Source organism: Lissotriton vulgaris, chromosome 7 (assembly GCF_964263255.1).
Source record: "Lissotriton vulgaris chromosome 7, aLisVul1.2, whole genome shotgun sequence".
Classification (NCBI taxonomy): domain Eukaryota; kingdom Metazoa; phylum Chordata; class Amphibia; order Caudata; family Salamandridae; genus Lissotriton; species Lissotriton vulgaris.
This window is the reverse complement of record NC_141695.1, coordinates 341,142,901-341,160,403: the sequence shown is the minus strand read 5'-3', so window position 1 is coordinate 341,160,403 and position 17,503 is coordinate 341,142,901. Positions and strand designations below refer to the sequence as shown.

The 17,503-nt window shown below is 45.3% G+C and overlaps 1 protein-coding gene across 2 annotated transcripts in view; it reads left to right on the top strand.

Moving 5' to 3' along the window:
• Positions 1-17,503, top strand: part of NUCB1 (nucleobindin 1) — a 213,863-nt gene that overhangs the window by 55,566 nt on the left and 140,794 nt on the right. For both annotated transcript variants that reach the window (XR_015297470.1, XM_086930214.1), the window contains exons 6-7: positions 4,973-5,158; positions 12,258-12,348. Coding sequence is in view for 1 of the 2 variants with exons in the window: in XM_086930214.1 (XP_086786340.1) it covers positions 4,973-5,158; positions 12,258-12,348 (277 nt within the window). In the remaining variant the exon portion in view is untranslated. The remainder of the gene's footprint in view (positions 1-4,972; positions 5,159-12,257; positions 12,349-17,503) is intronic.

Genomic DNA, 17,503 nt, shown 5'->3' with positions numbered 1-17,503 from the left:
TTCTTTCAGGCCTCAAATTAATGCCTTATCCTCTGCTACGCACTTTGTGCTTAAAACCATCAGGAAAGTCCTGCCATTCCTACCGGTAGAACATAAAAAAACAGTAGTAACCGGACTGGTGATGTCTCGGTTAGACTATTGCAACGCGCTCCTTCTAAATGCTCAGCAGGGTCTCCTTGACAAACTTCAGATCCTGCAGAATGCAGCAGCTCGCCTGATCACAGGCACGTCCAGGTTCGCCTCAGTTTCCCATGACCTAGTTAATCTTCACTGGCTGCCAGTGCGGAAAAGAATCCTATTTAAATCACTCTGTGTGATCTTCAAAGCACTGCACAGCATTGGCCCCCACTGCCTGATTCCCCTCTTCCAGTGGTATAAACCAGCCCGAGCGCTACGATCAGCCGAGCGTGGCTGGCTGTCGTCCCTAGAATTAGGAACGTTCGCTGGGGAGGCAGAAGTCTTTCCCTAGGCGCCGCCAAGGCCTGGAACGCGCTGCCGGCCTATCTGAGACAGATCCCGACCTACTCAAGTTCAGGAAGGCTCTCAAAACGTGGCTTTTCTCTCACCAATGCCCCTGCTCACCCCCTCTAGCGATCAACCAGCGCCATGACACCTCCGGGTAACAGTGTGTTCTACAAGTGTCAAAAATAAATAAATAAATAAATACTCCCTTTTAAATATTAATAAGTCACCCCTGGTGTAAGAGTGTAGCTCACAAGGTAGGGTGCATGGTATTTAAAAGTAGGATATCTTGAAAATGTATATCACCATATCCCTGTTGTGACAAGGTGCTGTATGCTATTTACACTATGGCATGCCTAGATGTCCTATGTAGAAAACCAGAGTGCAGATTAAAACACTAATACTGTATCTTGGGAATGGGACCAGCTAGAAAAATAAACAACTATTTTTAATAGTTACTAGAAATTAAATTTGACGGTGACGTCTGATTTTTAATAAATATTAAGGATAAGTAGCTTTGAATAAAGTGACCTTTCCTTACCTTAAATTCCTCATGGTTCACTTGCATTGGCTCTCCAGCATCCCCCAACAAGTGATTAGCTTTGAATGGGTGTGAAAAAAAGGTGTAAAATGCCTCCTAGGAGCAAATAGGCTAACCTGATTAGACAGAGATGACTTCTCTGAACTTTACAGAATATGTATGCAGGGGGGTGGGTGTCGTGAGCATACTTCCGGACACTAGAGTGTCTAATATTGGGATGACACATAACACTTGGGTCACAGTTAATAAGGTGAGAACAGGATGGCAAGACTATTCTTGTGTATCCTGTGTTCTGTTGCTGAAGGACCCTGCTTTTGTCTTACCAGACTTCTGTCTCTGGGTTTCTTGTGGGCACAGTGCCTGCTCCAAACTGGATATTTATGTTAAATGTGGGAGTACACCAGGATTACCGTAGCGCACCCCAGAACCACCTCCAACTTTCAGACCCCAAGTGGCTAGAAATTGTAGCCATCTTAAAAATGCTCTTACTGCAAACAAACCCAAAATGCAAATTTGTAAGGCATTCAGGACCTACTGTAAAAGTGTGTTGGCAAGGGGAACTTTTACCCAACTGCTTAGGGTGTGCCCAGTAGTCACTCAACCCCTCTAGCTCATGCCATGCATAATGGCTTGACCTGGCACCCACTTCTTCACTTTCTGGACCTGTGTACGATCAAAAACTGTCTGGAGCTGCTGTCTGTGACTTGAAAGGAGCCCTGAAGTTTGGGACCTCCTCCCTCTTGTAATCAGGATAAAGAAGTGAACTCCCCAGTTTTAGTTGACTGTCCTCTTGTGTGGCTACATGGAGATGACTAGCAACTAGAGTCTTCTGTAAGTACCCAGCTCATCAATGGGAACTGGACCTCGACTAGACACTTCTGTTTCCCTGTCTTCAGAGGTCCTGGGAACTTTAGTGGTATAGTCCTATGATAGTTTGGTACTTTAAAGACAATGGACCCAATTTATGTATTGGCAGTATGTATACTCTATTGAAAGGCAACAATATAAAGTTCCGCCAACCCGATTTAAATGCGTGCAGACCTTCAGTTTGGCAATGGTGGAGACTACTCTATCTACGCCATGACTAAACTTTTCCGACAGCCCTGGACAGTGAGGGCTATCTGAGAAATGGCTACAAGGCCACATGCCCAATTTGGGTGGGCGGACATGTAATTCATTTACTGTTTATTATCGCCAGGTAAGTAATAGTAAAATCATTATAATGGGAGAAGACTCCCATGCAGAAGGGAGCATAGCATTTTTTTCTTTTCAAAACAAAATACTGTTTTCGGATTTCCTTTTTGAAAAGAAAAAAATTATCGTATTTGCTACAGGGCGGCATCCTTCCGAAGCAGCCCAGTGGCAAAGAGTGAAATGCATTGACAGGATGCGCTCTGACTGCAGTTCCTGCCACTGCCTTTAGAAATGACGGCCTGCCAGGCAGTCCTTTATAAATTTGGCAGGTAGTCTGTCCGTCATCCGGACAGAGTAGTTTACTTCGTCCTCATGGCTGAACGGCAGGCCACCATCCATTATCTAAATCGGCCGTAAGGAGGTAAATTCTTTGACTAGAACGTACCAGTCTGGTGTATCCAACCAGCTTTCCATTGCGGCCAGCCTCAAATTACACCTAGATAATGGACTACTACAACCATTGACTATCAGTGGAGTTTTGTGCTTTTTTTGGGGGTGCAGTTTTCTTCTTAACTTTAAAAATGTTTTTCGTTCATTTTACTCAGTCTAATTTGGTTTCAGAATTGTTATTGTTTTTCTTTTTGACTATATTACCCTTCTGATACCGCATAAATACTTTACACATTGCCCTAAGTTAAGCCTGTCTGCTCTGTGCCATAGCTACCAGGAGGGGTAAGATCAGGTTCATTTAGTGACTTTGAATGTACGCTCTCACAAGGGTTGTAATTATTGTGTGAGGTGTCCAATTTCTTACAGTACCCAAGTCCTAAAAAGACCGCCACCTCAGACTCTGCCCTTTTCTTCCTGTTCTTATTCCCTTTACAGCTAAATTCAGTTGGGGTCTCCTCTACGCTTCTGCCTCTTGTCCACCCTCACTGTTGGCTACCTCCTTCAGTGACTGCATACCATCACACTTTGGGCAGGGTGGTGCCTCATGTGGGCTAGAAGCCACTTCTTCTTCCTCATACTTCAGTGCCTTGGACCACTGCCCGAGCCTCTAACCACTTCTCACTAAGAATATTCCTAATTACTGCAGGTTTTTTCTTGAATTGGTGAAGGAATCTTGTCATGGGTAGAGCTAAACCGCTCTGAAATGGGATTTGAGCCCCTGGATCCATGAACTTCATCCTGCTTGGATACGCCCCTTTGTTTCTTGAGGGTTCCAACCATGCAAGCCTCACATACCATGCTGCACCCTACCTGTCATTTGGAAGCCGATGCAACCTCCATTTGAAATAACTCATACAACACTCGCTCAGGCACGTAATTTAAAGGTCACTGTTTAAATTGGCATAACCTAGGTAGAGTGAGCCTAACCTGCCAACCATTTTCACAGGATCACAAGATACGATTGGCTTTACAGACTAGCACACTTTGTACCTAGGGGTATCTATATCTGGTATGCTTTTTTACATTTAAAATAAAACGTGTTTAAACTTTTTTTTTCTACAGAGGTACTACTCCAAAAGGGAATAGCTTACTTTACATGTTACAGTAGTATTGAGGAGAAATATAGAGCCCTGAAGATTACAATGAAAAATAGTTCATAAGCTGAGATATTACAAAATTGGAAAATAATACCGGATAGTTAATTACAGATGGACACTTTAAACTATAGCGTACTTGAAAGTACGGCTATGGTGGTGTTTGTGCTTCTCCCAAGTTAGTTCAGAGAGATTCATCAGTTTAATTTTTTTAATCTCATTTGCTTAATTTAAATCAAACTGTAGATTTCGTTACTTTCCTTCACAGCCCTAAGCCCTCTGCTGAAAGTGGATTAGAAACACTTGATGTAAAGGAGCTCTCGCGTACTACATCAGTTATACATAAAATATGACGCGTGTGCTTCTACCAACACAGGCAGTGCTTCCAGTTGAGCCATTATCGCAGGGTGCATTTCATGGGCATAATAAACTCTAGAAACTGCTTTCTTGGCAACATCTATTCAACAAACTTGTAAAGCAGCAGCAACGTGCCCCTTTGTTTTTTAAAGTTGGTCGGGAAATTGGAGTAGGACATTGGTTGCTCTTCATACAGTGACTGTAATGGAGGGGTTGAGGGGTGCAACACTGCTTTTCAGTCTGCACACATGTGAATTTAATTTCGTTTCAAGCTCGAAAACATGCCTGTAATAGTGGTGTTGCATCGTGAGGCTAGTTGCTAGGGTATGTTGTTCACTCCCTACTAATTACAGAAAATAGCTAGCGTCCTTTTGATTAATATATACTTCTACATAAAGCTTTCACAAAGGACAGTGATATGGAAAAAAGCAAACTGAAGATGGCATTTTTAGTGTGGCTCATTGTGGGCTTCGGATCTGTATTGTCATGAGTCCTTTTGACTCCACCAATAGTTGATGCTTAAGAAGACTTTTACACATGTAAACAGTGTTCTTCCAACCACAGCCAGCCACTAGATGTTGTGATGGTTGGTCCAGGATTTTCTACAGGTGGGTACTCCATGTTCTCAATATGTTAGACGAGCATCTGTAATATAAAACACTGTATTTTTAGTGGTAAAGCACCTAGTTGGCAAGACCTAGTATATAATAAGAGAAATCTGTCTTCACAACAGGATAGAAGCAGTCTAGGAGAGCGATTTCTACTAATCGTTGCTTTCGAAAAGCTTTTGTAGCCTTGAGGTGCCTAGTTTACCTTTAGTCAGATGTCTGGTTGTCTGATTAAAGTGAGTTTTTCTTCATTGGATTAAGCTATATGTAATCTGTCTTTCTTTAAGCCACATTAAAGACATACTTGTTTTTATTCTTCTTTTCAGGCCACTAAGGACCTGGAGAATTATGATGCAGCCCGACATGAGGAGTTTAAGCGATATGAAATGATGAAAGAGCACGAGCGTAGGGAATACCTGAAGTCACTTGATGAGGAAAAGCGCCTTAAGGAAGAGGCACACTTTGAGGAGCTCAAGAAAAAACATCAAGAGCATCCCAAGGTCAATGTGCCAGTAAGTACTCCTAGTGGCACTCCTTGAACTCGCACACCCTCCTCAGCCTGTATATCCCCTGTATTCCCTGTTTCAGCTCTTAATTCTCTGTGCCGTGCCCGAAGTCGTTCTTGTTTGTTACATTCGAATATTGCACACCTTCTACTCGGTGTCTGTTTCTGGCTTACTTTACTCTGATCTAGTCTTCATGAAAGGCTGTTATATCGTCCATTGTCATTGGTGTTTCTAGATCTTCATGTACATTGTTATAACCATAACGTTGGTGTAGAATTGTAACTATCCTCATGGTTGTCATGTAGAGTCTTTCCTCTATTTTAGTCTCTCTGCTGAGTCTGCCCTCAGTTTCTGGAATATGTGAATTCTCTCTGCATGGTGTAATTTAGTCTTTATTTATCCGATATGTATGTAAACTGCTACTTGTGCCTTACTCAAGTGTATTTTAGAGAAGATATTGTAGGTCTGAATTCCTTCCAGAACAATGTCTACGGTTGCCTTGTGTAAATGCAGATTTGCTTACATTTTCTCCACCCCCCCCTTGAAATTTCCGCAGTATTTGCTTTTTATGCACTGCAGCAGTAAAATGTTAATTATTGCATTGCGTGTTTCATACATACCGGGATGCCAAGGAGTGCTCTAACAACATTATTGGCAGAGATGCACTAACTGATCAATTACTTTAGTTAAAAACAGTGGCACTCCGAAATTCAGTAGATATCCTCTCTGTGGAATCTTGGCTGACATCAGAGAAACGTTTGCAACTAGCTTTCCCACAACAACACCCTACTCCCCCGCTAACCCTTGATGAATAGCCTTTCACTAACGCTTTGGGTAATTAAAATGGCTTCATGAATAAAGTCAGGACTGCCTTTTTACATTTATGTTACTGTTGTTAATGCTATGACTTGTATTAGTTGCAAATAATGCAACTTACTGTATACCACTTCCAGTGATTAACTTCAGATGCACTTATTGGTTGCATAAATATTCTTATTCCAATAACTGAAGTTCATAATCCCTCAGACTCCAAATTATAGCCATTTAATGTGAGGGTGAAACATTGGATTAGAAGTGAGTCTTCAGTTTGTTCACATGCTAATGTTATATGTGTAACCAAAACCATGCTTCTGTTTATTGTTTTTTTCATTGTAGCTACTTCCCTAAGCCAAAGGAGGGCAGTCCCAAGGGATTGCAAATGTAGGAATTGGGGTAGAAGTTTACCTGGGGAAAACTAGGGGTTGGGCTGAGTCACCTTGTCTCTGTGGCGTGGGGTTGAATGTTGAATCCCTGGCCACATTCCCTCCTAGCAGGGTGAAACACAGGCAATGGCCAATTAATGTGACCAGGGTCGAGACTTGGAGGGATACAGGAGCCAACATGATCAAGATGGTGGACAGTCTGGTTTCCCCAGAGGAGATTATCCCAAACACTCGTCATAGATTAGTCCACGCTAGCAATGAGGTAAAATCTCATCTTCTAGCAATGGTCACCTTTGAGTGGAGAGGGGTTACCGGCCCTGAGATTGTAGCAGTGAAGTTTCCGTTGGGAATCTACTTAAAAACCTCTGCTTGGGTAGAAATGGAAAGGAGGAATATCACTGAAATGTTGGGTCTCCTTGAGTGGGTGTGTGTGGCTTAAAGGGCTCAGACAGCCCATCAAGGAAGTTGGGGTTTGGTCTGGGCTTCAGGGAGACAGGAGTCTGAAGGAATTCCCTCTACAAGTTCCCACAACCAAGAGGAAGGGCAAGAGGTGTGCGAAACTAGCCTCTAAACTTCCACGGCTCAGAAGGAATCTAATCTTCATGGGAAAGATCTGGAGACTATCTGTCAGAACTCTGACTTGAATGGGACATGGGGATCCTGCACAGATTAATTCTGCCAAGGGCAGAAGGAGGGCCAAGACCTTGAAGGCCTTCGGTACCAGTCTGAAGCCTAGGAGATGGTGGATATCAATGACAACCAGATGATCTACTGGGAAGAGGGTATATAGTGAGGCTAAGGAATTAAACCTGAACCCACCAGGAGATTGGTGACTCCCCAGTAGTACAGGCAATTCCTCTTGAACTTAGCCCTTAATATCCTCTTGTCTGGACATTGGGGTAGAATAAAATCTCATACGGGTTGATCAGCCAGTTTTGCTGGCCTCGGGTGTCTTAAAAGGTGAAACAATTTGGTTGCTCCTACTCCACCTGTGAAGCCAGTGATGACCTAAGTCTCCCCTGGTCCCACTACCTGTTTTGGGACACCTTTTGAGAGAAATGGGGATTGATATTTTCGGGCCAGAGTCCCTTAAACAGCTTCCGGGACAGGTTTATCTTGATGATGCTGTTTCATGCCCTAAAGCCATACCTATGATGGTAACTGCGCCTGTGCTGGCCAGGGCTGATGTCTTTACCAGAGTAAGGGCCCCAAAGAAGTCATCACAGATAGGGCGACAAACTTCATGTCTACACACTTGAAGGCTATGTGGGATGAGTGTTGGATGACTTACAAGTTCATTACCCCTTATCACCCACAAACCAATGAGCTTGTGGAAAGATTCAACAACACTCTAAAAGGTATGATTGTGGGAGGTACTACAGAAGGTGAATGTGCTTCAACTCCTTAAAGCTTTTTTATGGGCACCCTGTCATATGTTCCTTAAGTCTTATCCAAGAAGAGTGGTAGGAACCTGTCAAGAAACCCAAACAGGACATTGTCTATCTGCTGGGCCTGCGTTCCAGCATGGCTGAGTACATGGAAAGGGCTAACAAGAACTTGAAGACCAGCTAAGAGCTTATCAAGCACTGGTATGACAGAAAAACAATGTTTGTGACATATCAGCTTAGTTAAAATGTTTGGGTTGTGGAGACTATGGACCCAGAACCCTCCTGGACAAATGGACTGGACCCTACAGAATACTGGAGAATATGGTTGAGGTCACCTACCTGTTGGACATGAGTACCCTCAGACACCCCCACTGGGAAATCCATGTCAGCCGTCTGAAGCCTCACTCTTTGACCGGGCAGATATGATCATGGTCACAGATGAAAGGGATAAAGATAAAAGTGCACCCCTCCGATACCTCTTGTCTCACAATGCCAATGATGGTTAAGTGGAGGGAGTAGTCCTGTCCTCTACACTGACCGAGCAGAAGCAGTGGGATTGTTGCCAGTTACTGGTACAGTTTGCTATACTATTCTCACTGAAATTCTGAATGACCCAGTGGTGTGTACATGACATTAACACTGGTAACACCTTACCTTTAAAAAACATAATCTTCAGGTCGACAGATAAAGTAAGGGCCAGCGTTCAGGAGGAAGTTGCCATAATATTGTCCTTGGGGTTGGTTGAGCCCTCTAGAAGTCCCTGGTCCATCCCAGTAGTGCTGGTGCTCAAGACCAAACTAAAGTCTGGGGCCCTAGTCCTCTTGTTCTGCGCGGACTGCAGGTGACTGAAGGCCGTAACCAACACTGATGCAAGCCCAATTTCCATGCTGATGGGCTCACATTGCTTGGGGAATATCAAGTATCTTTCCACATTTGGTCTGTCTTCCAGATTAAGGCAGATTGTCCTGACTGGGGGAGAAAAGGAGAGATTACGTTCTCAACCCCTAGGGTCCGCTTCCTAATTAAAGTAATCCACTTGATTAAAGATTGCCCTGGCCACTTTCCAGAGGTTGGAGAACGGGGTACTGTCTGGTTTGGATAGCTTAAGAGCAGCATATTATGATGGTATTGCTCTCTTTAGTTTCACCTGTCTGGAACACTTGAACCCCCTCAGGGAAGTACTTCTGACCTTGCAACAGGCAGGAAGGATTATCAAGGCCAGTAAGTGCCAGATAGGGAAGGAGTCTGTAGTGTACCTGGACCACCTAATTGACGGGGATGTATGCAGCCTCTCCAGCCCAAGATCCACCCTATCCTGGCTTGGAAACCTCTCAAAGCCCAGACTCTGATCAGCGCTTTCCTGGAGCTGACAGGTTATTATCAAAGGTTTGTCTACGGGTATTGCACCGTTGTAGCACCCTTGAATGAGCTGACTTCCAAGAAGGGCATATGGACTGAGGAGTGTCAGGAGGCCTTTGACACCCTGATGGAGGCACTCTGCTCAGCACCTATAATCAAGGCACCTGAGTTTAGCAAAAGGTTTTTGGTCCATACAGATGCTTAAGAACATGGGATTGGGGAATTGTTATCACCGCTAAATTGAGGCTCCCGATCAACCAGTTGAATTTATCAGCAGGTGACTACTATGTAGAGAGCAGTGTTAAAATGCTATAGAAATGGAACCCTTTGCTGAAGTTTAGTTACTGCAGAAGCTGAGACCCCTGTTTGGGATCCACTTATGGGTTCAAACTGACCACAGGCCTCTCAGATAGCTCATGCATGTTGACGTAGTTCATCTCCCTACAGGGGATGGACTTTACAGTGGAAAACAGACCTAGGACTAATCGTGCCAATGCAGAGAGACTTTCCCTGTTCTTCTACTTGGATAATAAGAACTGCCATCGGAATATCTGAGTTGCTCCTCATCTTTAATATGGATGAGGCAGTGTAGGAAAATACCTATTTTTGCATGATCGCCCTGTTTTTTGTGGATTGATGCTGCTGGTTGTATGTATGTGCACTGGTACTTTGCTTAACAGGCATGTACTTGAACCCCTATAACACGTGGAAATTGGTTTTACCCCTTTTTGCATGTTAAAATTTACTTTACATCCCTAGTCTAGCATATAGTTAAACTGCATTTCCAACCAGTGAAAATAAACTCTTTTGAAAGGTCAAAACCTTTCTTTTAAATATTAATAAGTTACCCTTATGTAGGCTTCATTAGCCTTTAGAAGCGTGCATGATCTTTAAAAGTACATATAGAAATGTAATGTAACTTGTCCATGCTATGAAAAAAAGCCCGAAATGCTGTTTTTCGCTGTAACAAGGTTCGTTGTTACATAGAAAAGCACTAAATTACATTGTTACATTATTATATTTAATGATCCTAATTGTGGTTAGGAACCACCTACGAATATACTTCAAAGACTCTTTTTAATAGATATTTAAGGCCCAATGTAATGGTAAAACTAAAATTTGTGATAACTAATAAGGAAGAGGTACTTTAAGAATTATAGCTTTTCACTCCCTAGTGCTTTTGGAAGCTCATTTGCATGATCGCCCACTGTTACCTGGCAGCTGAACAGTTCCCTTGATTAAGTGTGAAAACTGCTCCCAGAGTAGGACACAGTCCTTGGGTGCAGGGAGGTGTTTCCGTTCCTCTGGCAGGATGATCTGGGCTGTGCCCAGGAACTTTATGAACTTCAAAGAGGCCAATTTTCACTGACACTTGATCAGGGCCCTTGTTTGTCCTCCGATCTGGCAGGCACCAAACCCTGCGGGAGAGGAGCTACTCCCAGAACTAGTTTAAAGTGTCCCTGGAGGTGGTGTTTTCTGGCCTAACATTTGGGGTGCTGTTTAGCAATTAGGTTAACCCACATCTACTCTTGAACTATCTGTAGTTCTTGATACAGGTAATTTGAAAAGTGACTGTATATACATTTTAGGTTTTGCCTGCTTAGTGCTTCTGAAGTCTATTAAGTGTGGGAAAAAATCTGAAAAGGGCTTAGAATCTGCACCTTACTTAGCTGAATTTACCATTTGTTGATCCAATGTTAACTCTAATGTACGTGCTTCTGATAGGCCAGCATGTCATCCTTGTTCACTTCCTGCTCTGCTTTGTCGTCAATGCTGTGGTGTGGACCTTTGACCAAGTACAGCTTCCAGTCATTGGCCACTGGGCCAGTGTCCTTCCACTGGCTACTCAGTTATTTTAAAAAAAAATGTTATTTATGAATGAGCACTCCATATGTGTGCATTTGCAGGCAGTCTCTCTCGTCCCAGCTTGTCGCTCTCCTCCCCAGCATGACTGCAGAGATACTTTTTTTTGTAATTTTATTTTGTTGCAGTGAACTCGGCATCTTCAAATTGCAGGCAGATCACGTATCTGCTTGTGCTGGCCTCCATTGGTGCCCGTCCCCTGCACCACCACCACCACCACCACCACCTCCACCTCTCGCCCGCCACTGCTTGCCTCCACTTAACTCCTGTTGCTTTACACAGATCCACTTTCTTTTCTTGTTTTTTCCTTCTGCTTTATATAGCATTAACACCACCATAAGGTATTAAAGCGCTTTTGTAATGAGCACCATTTACTTTACACAAGGACACATTCATTGTTGTAGGCACATGGAGATTAACTGATTTGCCCAGAATCGCACACTGTTGAGCCAATGCTGAGACTTGAACCCTGTTTCCCAGCGTCCTAGTCGGCAGTTCTGGCCCCTATGCCACATCCTCTCCAGGGGATGCCACAGAGACTCCTAGTCTCTGCCTCAGTTCAACATTTTGTGACTACAAGCAAATCACTTAATCTCCCCGTGCCTAAACACAAGCATTGGCAATGGCAATAAGTATCACCTGTGCGAAATCTATTGGCTTTGACAATGTTTTTTTAAGACCTGTTACACAACTGCGCTGTCTGCTGTACAACATGGCTTAAAGTTTCCTTTAAAAAGTGCTATCACGCAGACCACGTTGAACGTGTTATAGTGCTTTTTTTTTGTTTTACTTTTAAACATGCTGCTCAGCAGCTAGCACTGCTGTGTAACATGTAGAAGAAACATTAACAAAATCAATAGACTGCCTTTGCCAGTGTTTGCTTTGTCTCTCTTTAACCTACTTCCACAAGCTTTCCTTGAATTAGTTGGTCAGTCTTATTTTATGGGGTAGCTGAGAAGAGCTACTGCTTTTTCAAAATAGCCCACCCTACTTTGATTCTTTGTCTATTATTTGAGCAACCTCTTGGAGTCCTTGTCAGCTCCTTAATCGAACCATGATTAGAAGCAGTAAAGTTTATTACTTGGTTCACTTTTACCATGCTGTGCCATTCCTTGAAATGGATTAATAAATCCCTCAAACTGAAGTTTTGCATCTATAAATATAGAGCCCTTTTTCGCAGTCCTGCTTTGTCTTCCCTCCACCGTCAGGTTTCATGATTAGCTCTTGTTTCTCCTTGGCTGGCTACTTGTCGTCAGCATTGGCTGCATTAAGATGGTGTATTTCTTCTATCAGGGAAGCCGGGATCAACTGAAAGAAGTCTGGGAAGAGATTGACGGTTTGGACCCCAACGAGTTTAACCCCAAGACATTCTTCAAACTGCATGGTAAGATTTTTCCTAAACAAATTTGTCTTTTTTGAGTTCTGAGAAATAAGAAGAAGCAATAAAGAATAATAATAATAATAATAAATGATACAGAACAAAATGACAGAATGAAATTGAACACAAAACAGCATTAAAGGATACATACATTGGTTCATCAAATAAGCATAATACAAAATAAGCATAATACAAAATGCCTTTTTATGGTTTTTAACCAAAATAAAAGTGATTGACTGACTGGCATAATACCTATAAGTAATAAAATACAAAATAAGGATGCATATCAAAGTCCAAGGGTGATGTCCAATCCACAAATGTTACATGGGTATAGATTGGTATACATACAACAAGATCTTCTAGAACCCAGGGTTACAGTCTCACACAAATCCAACCAATTAGTCGTCAAATCGGATGAGTGCCATTAGATGTAAGTATCGCCATAGACCCCCCAACCGAGATTCGTAAAAAGTACTGTTACATATACAGTGACAGCTAGAGTGCACCACATTTACCGTTGGTGCAGTTACTGTAGAGTGGCTTTTAGGGGGGGTCAAATGAAAAGGAAGAAGCATCAAGGGATTTACAAAGCTTCTTATGTGAGGCAAGCCAAGGGGAGGAATGCAGTGCTGGATTGTCCTCTCCTCTGATGCAGGATACCCATTCCTGCCACATCTTGAAAGATACTTCGGAAGCGCTCTTCCACTTACACAAGATTACCTTACACACCAAGGTGAGCAGCAAGTCTAATAATTGGTGGTCGTTGTCATTTGCCAGCTTTGGGTCCAGGACACCCAGTAGGACATAAGCAAATTCTCTTGCAGGCTTAATTTTAAAAATATGTTCTATACAATCAAAAATTCTTCCCCAATATTTTCCTAGCGAGGGGCAGGTAAAAAGCATGTGGGTCAGGTCTCCTATATCTGAGTTGTAATTCCAACATTTGGGGCTGTCTCTTAGTTGAAGCCCTATTAAGTAGCATATATTTAGTTTGTGACAATATGGGGGAGATTTTGTTTCTCCAGTATTAGGGGTGTCTTTCATAGATTCACATGCTTGGCGGTCGCCAGTAGGTATATATAGTTAGGATTTTTTTGACTAGGGATTTCCGAAAATTCTATGTTGAATAACTTTGGCGTTGATGGATGGAATTGGCTGAAATTTTCAGGAAAATGGCAAATTTTGTTTCTGAGCGTCCCCTGAAAGTTTGAGGGGGTTTCGTCAAGCGGGAGCCGAGAAAAAAGGGGGGTCCCAAAACGTGTTTTTAACATTGAGTTTTCCATAGGGCGGTTGGACTCACTTTTAGCTCGAACGGCTGAATGGATTTCTATGAAACTTGGCAAAATTGTAGAGACTGTTTGCGCGATGTGCCTTTGCTAGGTCTCAAGATATGTGCTACAGTGGATTTTGAGAAATTAACGTTCAAACAAATATATATATCTGTGACAACGTCCCGGTTAGCGCGCCGGTTCGCGTACCAGATGCGTAACGGAACTTCGCGAGGAGAAGCGGATTGGCTCTCCGGTGACTGTCAACATTCTAAACAGTCCGAAGCAGCCGCCATCTTGTCTCTCGGTAGGATCGAGAGACAAGAGGTGGAAATAAACGAAGGGGGAAATGAATGAAAGGGGGCAAGGTAGACCCCTCCTGACTCCCTAGGATTGATGTGGGGGCTATTAAAGGGCCCCGCGGGGCAAAAAAATAAAATACATTTTTTTCGGTTTTTCGCGGTGGAAGCGCTACCCGGTACGCGAACCGGGTAGCTCACAGGTAGCGTAACGGGAGTCCGCCATCTTGTGTTTCGGACGAATTTAGTCACAAGATGGAGGATAAACAATGTTGGGAATGGGTATAAGGGGGCACGGGAGACATATCCTGACCCCCTAGGTTTTCTGAGGGTGGCTGAGGAGGCCCATATATGTAAAAAAAAAAACACCTTTTTTAGGTCTCGCCTAGACGAAAGCAAAAGCTTTTGCTGTCTAGGGCGAGACAACTTATGTGATCACTTTCGGGGGAATGTGGACAGCAGACTGTCACGAGCATCTCCTGCCGGAGATTCTGCCTCGTAAGCGCGCACGCCCAGCCCGGCGCCGTGCACGTCCCCTGCCACAGACACACACACACACACACACACACACGCACGCAGGCAGGAAGGCCCACACACAGACACACACACACGCGCGCACCCAAGCCCCCCCCCCCCGCACACACGCAGGAGCGCACCTACAAACACGCACGTGCACACACATACAGAGACACCAACACCGCCCCTCCCCTCCCCTCCCCCGGCCGCCGACGCCTACATAGAAGCGCCCCCGGCCGCCGCATACATACTGTAGCGATACGCAGCCCCCACGCGCTACTGCGAGGCCACCACGGGCATTCTGCAGGGTCTGATAACACTCAGGGGGCCCAGTCGGACGCGGTTGGAGCCTCTCTGGGCTCAGGGCATGGGCGGAGTCCCTCGCGGGGGTATTCAGGACTCACCGGGTCGGCTGGCGCTCGGCGGCGGGCCGGTCTCTCCTTCTCCAGCGGGGGCTCCCTCTTCTGCACGGGGGCCCCCCGCCATGGCTGGCACGGCATCTCCGGTCTCCCTCACGACTCTGGAGGGAGACCGGAGGACAACAGGCAAAGCTTCCGCAAGGCAGTGGGAGCGGACACACCTCTTCCCGGCCCCGCCCACAACCAAACGGCGGGCCGGACATCTGCTTCCGGTGTTTTCCTCCGGGCTGCGGCGGTGATTGCTCTCTGTTACCTAGACTCGGCTCGTTAACATGCGCGCTCAGTAAGAGCCAGCGCGACAACTCTTCCACCCCGGCCATTACCGACAGCTGACAGGCCAAGGAATCATTACCGAGAGCGGGAGTCATGGATGGGTCGAGGCCTGTCTGTCTGAGCTGGTGCCTCTCACGCACACCCGGCTCTGCCTAGGGTCTCAAGTTATTGCCATTAGCCTGCCCAGCAGTGTTTTGTTCAGTCAGAAATGAGTGCTCTCAGCAAGACGCACCACGGGAAGCGCAGGCAGGATGGGTATTAATAATGCAGCCTGACTTCGGATCTTCCTGTGATTAGTAATTCACGAGCATGGCCCGCTCGTTGGATTTTGTCCTTCACTTGCCTTGGCCCCATCACGCGTTGTCTTTGTCTGCTAACATTACATTTGGAAACTCGGGACGACGGTAAGTGTTTTGTTTCATTTCACTCCCATCCGCATTCTTCTCTTCATATCTTTGTCCTACACCACCCCTTTCGCACCCACCCTCTTGCAGCCTTCCCTGTTCTTCTGAGCACAACCAGCCTGGCTCACACCCCTGCCAGCCACCCCACCCCCACTCCTCCCTCAGGTTCCCCCACACCAGTCACAGGGCGGTCTGTGCTGCTCATTACCTTGTAGGGCCGGCACAGGAGCCACACACTCCACACATGCACTGGGGTTTCACTGGTGATGGTGAAGTATTGAGAGGGGGGGCCTCAAGATGGAGAGTGCGGCGGCAGAGAGGGCCCCCACCCTCTCATCCCTGCCCTTTCACCTGCTGGATCAGGCTGCGTTGCTATGGCGCCTCTGAGAGGCCCTTCACTGCGCTCCCAGCCCCTCTGTGCACCTCTGGCAGCAGACTCGGGGAGGGGTGCACCTGGCATATTCCCCCCTTTACCCCTCCTTCGGCACCACCACGCTGCTGAGAGCCCCCTCCCACCAACGCACATGTTGAGCAGATTCGTCTGGGTCTCTGGGCTCTATATGACTGTCCACCCTGCCCTCGTCTGTGTGTGTGCTTCCGTGAGTGGGGGGAAGGGGGATCTGTGTGTGGGGTAGGCGGGGGGTGCGTACGTGTGTGTGCGGGTAGGTGCACGCTTGTGTGTGTTTTGAAGGCCCTAATCAAATGTGGGTATATATGTGAATGGGTGTGTGCTTGTCTGTGTGTGCATCAAGTAGAAGTGCATGTTTCCTTCTACATGTGTCAGTGTTTTCTTCTGTGTGTGCTTGCACAAGTGAGTGCGTGCACGCATGTGTGTGTTTGCTTGCTTGCATGAGTATGTGTGTGCCTGTCTGTGTGTGCATAGATATATAAGTGTTTGTTTCCTTCTGCATGCGTCCGTGTTGGCTTGTTATTTTTTCATGCTGCCCTGTTGGCACGTTCAGCTCGCGCGCTGTACACCGGCACTTCCAATTGCCTGTAACAAAATTGGTTTGTCTTAGCAGTTAAAGGCAGTTACAGTGTCCAGCCTCGCAGAACTTTATCGCTGCCCATAAACCCTGACAGAATTTTTCAAAATGTCTCCTCGCGCAGCAATGCCTTGCGTCGTGGCCAGGGAGAGCCAAGGACGATATTGCCAGTACAATCCCCTGGGACTTTATTTGGGAGGATAGGATCTCAATAGAGAGAGAGGGCTTTAAATTGGCACATCTCCCCTGGCAGCCCCCACCACTTTCCAAGCTCACCCTCCTCTGTTGACCTCATCTGCTGTGACAAATGTGAGGATGTGGAGGGGCTGAAAGAAGACGTCCCAATCAATAACGTGGATCGACAGATGCATCGCTGCACTTGGTCCACTCCCAGAAAAGCTAAATCTGCTATAAACTCGTGTAACCAGGGACAGATCAGAAACGCCAGCGTAGTAAGTAACAAGACACACCAAGCAGCAGCCAGAAATGCACCACAACAGCAGGAATGTATAATAAGTGTGGAACTATGCTGCATTCGTGTTATTAATAATGCATGTTACACAATTCAATCTAGATTATAAATACAATTTGATGCCATTAATAATTCATAATCCTTCAGCACCCTATTAATTATTTTCTATATGCTCCTTTGCTGTACATGACTTTTCATTCCTCTGCATTTGTCAATGTGAATTAATACTGTAATTTTGAAAAATCGAGGGTTTTTGATTTGTTTCTTCCTGAAACATTGCTTAATATTTATGAGTGTGTGAATGTAGCTGTTGGGCATTTGGAAACGGTGATTGGACAGTCCCGCCTGTCACTGCAGAGCCGGCATTGGATTGAGTAGACCTATGTACAGCAGCTTTCCAAAATAGAGCTGGGCAGATGGGCAAATTCATAGAGAACTTAGCCAGTTTGGAGCCAGAGCTCTGGCTTGGCTCTAAGAGCCGAAGCACGAGCCGAGCCAGCAAAAGATTCAGCAAGTAAAGCATG